General features: G+C 32.4%; 1 protein-coding gene across 4 annotated transcripts; it reads right to left on the bottom strand.

Annotated features, from left to right (window-relative positions):
• Positions 1–912: 912 nt before the first annotated feature.
• LOC114308882 (ubiquitin thioesterase otubain-like protein) lies at positions 913–9,639 on the bottom strand. 4 transcript variants are annotated; one of them, XM_028254572.2, is made up of 10 exons: positions 9,420–9,639; positions 7,759–8,024; positions 5,006–5,071; positions 4,845–4,928; positions 4,593–4,715; positions 4,181–4,233; positions 3,989–4,050; positions 3,723–3,823; positions 1,335–1,617; positions 913–1,161 (listed from the first exon to the last, which is right to left on the bottom strand). In XM_028254572.2, the coding sequence occupies exons 2-9, from the start codon at positions 7,924–7,926 to the stop codon at positions 1,354–1,356; spliced, it is 921 nt and encodes a 306-aa protein (XP_028110373.2). In that variant the 5' UTR covers positions 7,927–8,024; positions 9,420–9,639; the 3' UTR covers positions 913–1,161; positions 1,335–1,353. The 4 variants fall into 4 exon arrangements, with proteins under 4 accessions (XP_028110373.2, XP_028110374.2, XP_028110375.2 ...); XM_028254573.2 differs by having other exon boundaries at positions 3,989–4,038; XM_028254574.2 differs by lacking the exon at positions 4,593–4,715.
• Positions 9,640–10,608: the final 969 nt, after the last annotated feature.

Raw genomic sequence — 10,608 nt, 5'->3', positions numbered from 1 at the left:
AAGACAATTTTTGCAAAACTTAAAAAAATAAATCCAAACAAAATATCACATTAAACCCCATAATAATTTCACATTTTTTCTCACAAACATCATATCCAACCACAAAAAAAACCCAACTATCTTCCCAAACACAAAAAAAAAAATTTCTCCAATAATATCCTACAACTAAAAAAATCTACATAAAAACTGACTTCCCAAACACTCACATAATTAAGCTGTAACTTAATTATGGAAAGAATGCCCTTTCACTCAAAATTTGGTACACCATATTCATTTCTCTCTTTTATGGGTGTTTATTAATTTCACCACCCAGTTAGTGCAAATTCATACAGGCCTAGGCCTAACCTGAACAATTCAACACTATTCCTAAAAAAAATTTAGGGTTTGAATAATATATATTGAAACACAAGTTAAGACTTTGACTAAAAACACAAATTATGTTTTAAATATTGTTCAATGAAGACCAACTGAGTCAATAGCGAAGAGATACGATAAAATGACGATAGATGAAAGTATTAGGTGACCAAATAGACCTAGATTAACATTAGCTAGCATTGTAAATAGAGATATGAATATACTTAATTTGATTAACGAAATGACCTTTGATAAAACTACGTGAAAAAGACAGATTCATGAAACCGACCTCATTTGATGAAATTTAAGGCTTAGTTTGGTTGATTTGGGATTTGTCACGTCAACATGCCAACACTAACAATGAAATTTGCCGTCAATAATTTTACAATGAACATGAACTCACAACCCCATATTGCTTTGCCATATCAATACTTCTATTCATAAAAGGGCCGTTGAACTTGTTTTTCTTGTTGTAAATGAAGGCAATGTAAAGCCTTCAACAAAAGAGCTTATTCACACACACACACACACACACACACACACACACACACACATACATGTCCAAGAGAGTAGATATTTTTATTTCAGAAAGTCATCATTATCCAGAAATTTCAGATGATTCAAATCCAGCCTGAACCGAAATCTAAATCTGACCCACTCAACCAAACCAAGTACTTCACAAGTCATCTGTATCAAATTTAAATCAAATGGTGGAGTTCACGATGTTCTGCAAACAACAGGTCTACCTTAAGGCCCCCATTTTCTGGACCAACACATTCTTTCAAATGTTCACTGCCAATAAATAACCTGTGAGAGAAAAACAGACAAATACAGTTTTACTACTGTAAACATGAAAAATAGAAATCGGTTCTTTATTTTTTTGCTGGTGAATTGCAGCCACTGTTGGAGAAACAATTTATCACCAGCATCAAAACCAAACCACCAAAAAAAAGCCCAAAAAAAAAATAGCATCAGCATACCAGGACAGGCCAGAGTACATCACTTGGGATAGAGAATGTCATAGTGACCCGGTCTGTATAGCAAGTTAATAAATGGTTTGGTCTCGGAACCACCACTAGTACCACTGGGGGCATCACTGATAGCAGGAATGAAATCGTGATGATTTACACTGACACCACCAGTATCACACGAGCTGCGGTCGAGGTATACAACACGGATTGGCACACCCAATGCGTCTGACACGGCAGTAATGTGCACATGATCACTCTCTTCGCCCATTGGTTCCACAGATGACTTGCAAAACTACATGAAATTAGAATGTCAGATCAGATATGGCTAGAGTAGGGGAAAAACTTCTAAATGTTTTAGGAATGAAGAACCAGGGAACTGCAAAGTTGAATCTTAAACCATATCTGCTGGCATTTAAAAAAGGGCAAATTTCACTTTATCACCTCCTTATCATTTGGAAATAATCACATAACCTCCATGTCGTTTGTGGACTAAAGCACACTATTATCTTTTTTGTCCAACATAATAGGAGGTGAGAACCACTTGCCTATGTGGAGAGTAAGTTTATTTTCAAGACAAAAATACCCGACATAGCTTCAAATTGATAAGAAATGCCATTCTTTTTCCTTTCTCTCTCTGCTCCTTTTTATACATAGCCATCAATACCTCCTATACTTGCTGGAAAACATCACAATAGCCATTCAGCCCATATAAATACCCCTGTTGGGCTGTAAAATCAGCTCACATCATTGAAAGTGATTATCCCGCCATCCCCGTTTCTCTTTCTACAGTTATAAAAGTAATTCCAATTTAATTATGATAATAATTATACATATATATATGTATAATTATCCCAAAAAAAAAATTATACATATATATAGGTATAACAACGTCTAATTAGTACACATTAATGTGTGTTTGGGAGGGGAAAGATTAAATACACACCTACCCTTTGACATAATGCACAAAGTGGTGACCCCAAGACTTAAACCCATAACCTCAAGATTATTAGGCTAAATCTTAACCATTGAACCAACGGTCATCCCTATATACATATATATAGCTATCATGGGTTAAATAGGGCGTTGAACAGATTGTCATTATGCATATATACACATCTATATAGCTATTGCTCATGTTTTTTTGTTTGCTTGTTTGCTTGTTTTTTTTTTGGGTAAATTTTTAAGCAAAGATTAGTTAAACTAGTTATTGAACAGAACTAAATAAATAAATAAAAAAGGGGTAAATTACAAATACACCCCTTGAGATTTGATTAAAATACAAATCGTCTCCTATAATTTTGAAAATTACATTCCACCTCCTAAGGTTTTTAATTTTATAACAAATCGCCCATGTTATTAATTAATCATCAAGTCAATTAACAATTTTTAATGATATTAAAAATATATTTCAATTAATAATTTAAATAATTTTATTATTGTATAGAAGAGCAATTATGAATTTTATTTTTTTAATTAATTCTGTTGAATAAAAAATTTCTGACAAGGCAGTATTTGTAATTTTTCAAATCACAGGGGGCAATTGTATTTTAAGCAAACCTCAGGAGTTGTATTTGTAATTTACCAAAAAAAAAAAAATATTACACTGGGTGCAAGTTTGTGATTTGCTCATTGGAAAGTTGTGATTGGATGGTGGTCATTGGGTGGGAATGGCCTGCGGGAGGTGGAGATTGGCAGCCATGGAAAACAGAGACAAAATCAAAAAATAAAATAAAATTTGCATTCAGTGGGAATTTGTGATCAAATTGTTGGGAAGTTGTGATTGGGTGGTGCTCGTTGGGTGGGAATAGGCAGTGTGGAGTAGGGATTTGCAGCCATGGGAGGAGGGAGTATACATATACATGTATGCATAGTTTTAATTTTGAAGAGAGGAAGAAGAAGGTAAAGGTCAATTCATATGTTCTGTTAACAGAAGTTAATATGCATTTTAGTCATAAATCACATGGGGAGATAATGTGGTTATTTTCAAATGACAGGGAGGTGATCCATACATTGACCAAACCATAAGGAGGTAAAGTGAAATTTGCCCTTTAAAAAATACTATAATTATGAATGTATGTGCAAAGACATTTGGGTAATTCAGTGATAAATGACAGTTCTAAATTGGTGCCACATTGCAAATACAGCCATACCTTAAAAGTTAACTGTAGATCATTTGTAATGTCATTCTTCAAATTACAAATAATAACAATTCATCACCTGAAGCATTTACTTTTAGTCTAGAGCATAATGTCAAAATCCGGTTTTTTTTTAAAAAAATAAATAAATAAAAAATAAAAACTAATCAAACCATCAATAGAAGGCAACATGATAATATGCATGGGAAAACAGGAGACATTTGATATGAATAACCATAGAAGTTCAATATATCAAACAAACCTGCTCCACTGTTGTATTTGTTAATCCCAAAATAAATGGCTCAAAGAACTCTGAGCGTTTTCGAATTTCGCCAGACGTAACAAATCTGAAGAACATTACAACTAAAAAAAACAACACCACTCAATTAGTACCCATTAATGAGTGAAGAACATTACAACTAACCAAGAAATTTTGTAAGGACAAGTAGAACAAGAAGGAACACATCAAAAATCCATGTGCTTATCTTCTTCCTTTTAAATGCTAGAAACATGCCAAATGTCACTCACCGTAGTCCGATATTGACTGATCTCGACTCCTCTGCATAAGTTCATCATGACTGAAACCAGAACTAGAGGGAGTCATTTCATTCATTAATGGAATTTTTTTTAAAAAAAAATTTAAGATCACACTTAAAAAATTTCAATTCATAGTTCTCAAGAGATATGCAAAGTTTAAAGGAACAGTTTAAGTCTCAAAACCTTATAGATGCCTCATTTCCTTGAAGAACACTTTCCAGCTGCTCGAGAAATAACTGAAATTCAAACAATTAAAGATAGTTATAAAAAAATAAATAAATAAAACAAAAAATATTAAAGATTGGATGCACAAAAGGAAAGCAAATACAGAAAAGCAGAAACTATTGCACCAAATAGTAATAACAATAATAGCATCATCAAAATATTAATAACAATAGCCACAAAAAAAAAAAAAGAAAAAAAAAAAAAAAAACAGAATTGGCCAAAAAACAAAAATCCATTAAGATAGCCACATCAAAAAACAAAGATTTTTGCAACGTATCAAGATATGTTTGGAGAGAAAATATCCAATGTGCCAAGAATAAATTAATGTACTTATCAACACAGGAAAGAATTAATAAAAGTAACAAATTACTGCAAAAAAATCTTCAAAGGTAAAGTCTGCATATCCCAAACTCTGAAGTGTCTTTCTGCAATTTTCCACATTGCCTGTAATGCGATTAACTTCTTCTCGGTCTTGTGATTCCAAAATATGCTCCTATTTTGGCAACCCACAACCTTTTAGCAGCTAAAATTACAAATTGACTTATTTTCCCACTAGCAAACAAGCAGAAGATTAGACACCGTAGGACTCCATAAGATACAAATATGAACTACGAAGACATACCAGGTATGAGAACATAAAGCTTCGAAAGAAGCAGTTACCATCTCCCCTTGTCCGCCTGATGGCATCAAATTGTTCGCTAAGCACCTGCATGGATGTTAAAAACAATTTGCAACTAATGAAAAATGGGAATGCAAACTAAAAAATAAACATTGACAAGAGACCTTTATTTTCTCCAGCAAAATACGGCTTCCTGACTGATACTCAGCAGCTAACGAAGAGAGAGGTTCCTGCAGTTCAACATCATCAGCACTTTTAGTTTTAGACAACACATTTATTGACCAAAAGTTGAGTGCCATGAACTTGAAATAATGATAGAAGTTACAATACACCTGGAATTATGTTTTAAATAACATATGAATACAGAAATAGACTGTTGACTTTAAACAAGCTGCCATAAGTTTAGTAGTGAGTACTGATACTGCAAACTTTATAAATGCTAAACGAATAAAAAATTACTAATCAACTAGAAGATATATATATATCTAATTCCGAAAATCCTAACTGACAAAATTTCATATCAATCAATAAATTAGAAGTGTAACGAATCCTAAGAAAGACATTTGAGATTGAAGTTTCAAGATAATTAGCTGCTGCAACACCATATCCAACCCCCCAGTAGTTAATTTCTTCTTTGGTAAGTTAGTGAGTTCCAACTGTTAATAGAAATTTATTCTTTTGAGTTCATACAAACAATACACCGATTCAATCCTTTGAGCCCATGGCATTCACTATTTGGTTATTTAGAGCAAGTATGAGTTGCAGCTTAATGGATAGCAAGGGAAGCTCTAGAGCTCCATGGAAATGCATCTCTCAAGATCTTCCTTATTTAAAGCAGTTTGTTGATTTTAGTGTGGGAAGTGCGGAGTCCATGCAATTTTGGAAAGATGTGTGGAAGGGGGAAGTCTCTTTTGTTATGTTATTCCCTTGATTTTGTCTTATCTTCAGCTCTAATCTCTCGAAACGTTCATTTTTTAGAAATCCTAATGATAGTGAAGCTAATGAGTTGGCATCTTTTTTTATCTATTCTTGATGATGTGTCTTTTAGAGGGGGTGTGTGATTAACAAGTTTGAACAATTCATTCTTTGAAGTGTTTTCATGTAAGTTGTTCTTTACTAAGCTTATTTATGATCCAAAGGGGGTGTGTGATTAACAAGTTTGGACAATTCATTCTTCGAAGTGTTTTCATGTAAGTTGTTCTTTACTAAGCTTATTTATGATCCAAATGTGCTACCCTTTGATGCTCCAAAAATGATTTGGAATTATGTGCCTCTCAAGGTTAAAGTAGCCCATAAAAAGCTAAATACTAACGATGTGATTCAAAAAATAAGAGCTAACAACATCTAGTTACCTCAATGGCGTATCATGTGTAGAAGAGATCAGGAGAGTATAAATGAGTTGTGTCTGGTGGCTATGTTTTTGTGGCACTGTCTATTTCAACTTGCAGGTACAGATTGGGTCAATCTTTCCTCTTGCTCTCATATGCTTGAGATTGATTCAGGGATTTTGGCTCCAATTCAAAGGTTCAAGCTCTACAAAGCTATATGATTTGTGTAATTTTTAGGTGCTTCAATCGAAGCATCATGCAAGATATTTGATGATAAGTATGATGATTTAAGAGGGTTATGGGATAGGTTGATATTTATTTTCTTTTTGGCTGTCTGTGTCTCCTCCTATTAAGGAGATTCCATTGTTTTTATTTGTAGTGATCAGAAGGCGGTGAGAGATAATTATTGGGTTCTTTTATCTTCTTTATAGTGGACCTCTAGTTCTCTCCTCTTTCTATTCTTTTTACTTTTTATTAATAATATTCTCTTTGTTGATGAAGGGAAAAAAATTAAATCTATTTTCTAATGCTACATTTCTTTTTTATTGAAAGGGGTAGGAATAGAGCCCCTAATCCCAGACACCACTGTACCTATGATGATTTGACAAATATGCTATTTGGACACACCTTAGGAAACCTTTGTAGGTGTCTTTATAATTTTAGAAAGCTAATTTGGGGATAATAAAATATATAGAAACAAAGAGGGGGAAAAGTAAAAAACAAAAATACACCCACAAACATTGATGCATTTTGTCTCTATAACTAAATTTATATATTTATATACATAACAAATAAAAATATATAAAAAATATTTTATTTGATGCATTCCCGCCATGTTCGTATCTTATTTTCTTTCAAAATTGCTATGTCATGTGTCCGTGTCCGTGTCCGTGTCCGTGCTTTTTAGGCTATTACTTTCTTTTTTGCTCTCCAATATCAAAGATTTAGAACCTAGTATTTGATTGTAGTGGTGTGCAATGGTGGTGTAACACACCATCACACCACTATTACACATAATAACAACTTCCATAATGGTGTTTCAAACATCAAATCTTTAGCACCAATATAGCGAGCTATATACTGAATGGCCATGGTTGAAACCATTACATTTTCGACCGTTAGGCCTAGCATCCACACCATCATTCATGACTAATAGCCATTACCATGATTTAAAAAGTTTGTGATGAGTAAAATAAGGCTAAAATCTAACAATATACAATCCAAAACAATAAGCAGAAAACAAAGAAACTAGGGAAACAAATACCACCATTGGAATTCATTGTTTTTCTTTTCTCTTATAGTTGGAATTCATTATATGAGTTACTAAAACGTAGCTACACTTGACAACACAATCAAAAATATGCAAAGAAGTTTAATAGTGCTTGAGATCTATAACATGCATGGGTTGCTCTTAGTAAAATTCAAAAACCTATTATCAAAACACAGTAAACTTTATAATTCATGGGATTGCTCATAGTGGAATTCATTAAAATATCCATAACCAAAAAGTAGCTGAATTTTGACAACACTATTAGAAATAGGCAAATCAATTTATATAGAGAGTATTATAATTCATGGTTTGATCTTACCTTATCACCTACTAAGGGAATCTTCTCAGCTTCCACAGCCCGAATTGCAGATTGCTGCTGCATGATATCATCATCCCTAAAATTTGCCCAATCTTCAATCTCGGTTGCTTGAATGGGTGTTATGGATGCCATTTCTGCATCAGCTTGGAGCCCCTCTTGATTCTGCATCTCTCCTTAGGTCACTATAAACCAGCACGTGCTTGCTCAATCTAACTTGAATGGAATGTGATTACTAAAAAGTGCTTGCTTTAATATGCAATGAACACCTGTCACAAACAGGAAGAGAGGAAGAAATGGAGGCAGTGCATCTCTAGTTATTAGTAAGCATTAATGAATTTTATTTGAAAGCTTAAATGGAATGCAAAAAGTATACCTTTAAGTATAGAATATGGTATGCAGAAAACAAAATAAATTTAGGGGAGGTGTCTCTAGAAGTATTTTATCTAGAGCATAGACAAACTAAATTTATATCTTTAAGCATGTAAGATGGTTATGCGTGCAGCATATAGAAAATATTGGAGGAGGGGGGCTCTAAAGTATTTTGCATGCAGCATAGACAAAATAAATGCCCAAAGTTTTCTGGCTTGTTCTTTGAACATCCAAAAACATTCTAATAAAATCTTTCTTCATTTATTCAACATATCAAGCAAATCAAGTTTACTGATCAAGCTTTATGAAGTATAGCACAAATTATCTCATTCGTAAATATCTTGTATTGCACTGCACTAGACATATGGCTTGAAAACCTAAAGTATATCTCATAGCATTTTATTTATATTATAATTTATATCTTGTATTCTAACTTGATACCAGTGTTTCATTACAAGCATTGCATATCTAAACCACAGGTCTACATCATTTTGTTTGAACACCATAGTCAATTCGGAGCTAGCAGAGACGGATAGAACAAACCAGTAACAGGAAGAGAAAGGTAAACTTCAGTAATGTACAACTAAAAAAAGTACATTGGGCAACCAAAGCATATTCAGCTTAAGAAAACTTCAAATTAAACTACTTCAGCTTTACTCGGGTAAGACATTTTTGGAGGGATTTAAAAATAATTTTAAAAAACCCAACTTAGAAATCTTTGTTAGACTTCTCAAATCCTAATATTAAAGAGGAATTTAAAGGCCCCAAACATATAAATGAACAAATTTCAAAGCAGACACCTTTTACAAAATGCCTTAAACAAATGAATTGAGAATAAAAACACAAGCACTGCAATTTGTTTGAATACTAATCAATTCATAGCTATTGGACAGGTAGAACAGATTTCAAAATGGGAGAGGAGAGGTAAGCTTCGGTGCATGCAACTAAACAAAATGCGCTCAACATTGATCAACGAAAGCATTTAGACAACATAACTCAACAAAAGCTCAAATCCAATTATTTAAGCTTATGATTGTCTATTTGTAAATCGAAGCTTCATCATAGGCTATTTGATTTTTTACAATAATTCAACCACACAATGTTTATCAATAGATCCATAAAACCTCCTATAGCCAAATCGAATCTCAACACTTAATTGAACCACAAAAAATCCAACAAAATACACAAATTCAGGGACAAAAAAAATGACATAAATCGACGACTCGTATAAACATAGATACACCAGTCTATGAATCTGTATATGCATATGAAATCGAAGTAGAAGAGCTTACCTCGAGATGTGAAGGCAGATGAAGTGAAAACCCTACGAAAGAGAGATCGAGTTTGGGGAGGTCTAAAACATGGAAGGATCAGAGATGAATCGATGGGAGAATATTGTCATCATCGTCAGTCGACTTCTGCTTCTCAACGAGTGAAGAGTTAGGGCTGGAAAAAGAACAGTTTCTGAAATCGAGTAGAGTTTTTGGCTTCTTTAAACAGATTTTAACAAAGGCTTCAAATATTCTTTAATATTTAATATTAATTTATAAATAAAATAATCTGAAATTAATAAAAAATTGTTTTGTATTTTTAATTTTTTTTATTTATGAAAAACATTTGTTAATAAAAAAAATTGGCGATAAATGCAATGTAAGGAGAGTATAAGTCATTAGATTTAGTGAATATTTTTTTATTAGTAAAGTTTTACCCTTTGTGAAATAGTTTGTGAGAAATCCTTTTCTTGTTTTGAGAGAATATTTTATTTTTTATTTTACCCCTTAATTTATTTGGTGACTTTTTTATCTGTTAACTTTTTTTTAACTATCTTTTTAAAATTTATATTTATCTATCAAATTATTTTTTATCTGTTTAAAATTTTTTAACTACCTGGTCAAATTTACATCTATCTGTTCAAATTATTTTCTATCTGTTCAAATATTTTTTTTGACTATTTGTCAAATTTGTATCTATCTGTTGAAACATCTATTTGCTGAAATTCCTTATCTGGTCAAATTTTTCACTTATATGTTCAAATATTTTATTTGTTTAAAATGTTTTATCTATTTAATTTTTATATGTTCAAATTTTATCATTTGTTCAAAATTTTAATAGCCTATTTGCCAATATATATATATATATATATATATATTTTAATTTGTTGAAATCTGCTTCATCATCATCATCATCAACAACAACAACAATAACAACAGCAGAAGAAGAAGAAGAAGAAGAATATCTGAGCCAAGAAAAAAGAACAAAAAAAAAAAACAAGAAACTAAAATTCTCGTTCGATCATTTCATCAAACACCTGCTACGCATCCTCAAATTCATCGCATTTTCCATAGAGTTCAACAAGTTTCATTCTCACTGAACAACTTGAACTCAAACAAAGCTTCAAAGCTTGGGCATGAATCTCTCTACCTTCCTTCAAAGCCAATTGAGACCCATATGCCTTGAGAACTAAAGTGATAACATAGTTGT

This window comes from Camellia sinensis, chromosome 1 (assembly GCF_055761805.1).
Source record: "Camellia sinensis isolate YWXY chromosome 1, ASM5576180v1, whole genome shotgun sequence".
NCBI lineage: Eukaryota > Viridiplantae > Streptophyta > Magnoliopsida > Ericales > Theaceae > Camellia > Camellia sinensis.
The sequence above is the reverse complement of the archived record's forward strand: the minus strand, read 5'-3'. Positions and strand labels throughout refer to the sequence as shown.

Bases quoted from the DNA above. Each gene is read 5' to 3' on its own strand.
- LOC114308882 (XM_028254572.2), bottom strand. From the start codon at position 7,926: ATGCAGAATCAAGAGGGGCTCCAAGCTGATGCAGAAATGGCATCCATA. The intron at 4,051-4,180 runs GTTTTGAGACTT...GACTCCCTCTAG, and splicing joins GGAAATGAGGCATCTATAAG to TTCTGGTTTCAGTCATGATG. The intron at 3,824-3,988 runs GTGAGTGACATT...TGTTTTTTTTAG, and splicing joins TCAGTCAATATCGGACTACG to TTGTAATGTTCTTCAGATTT.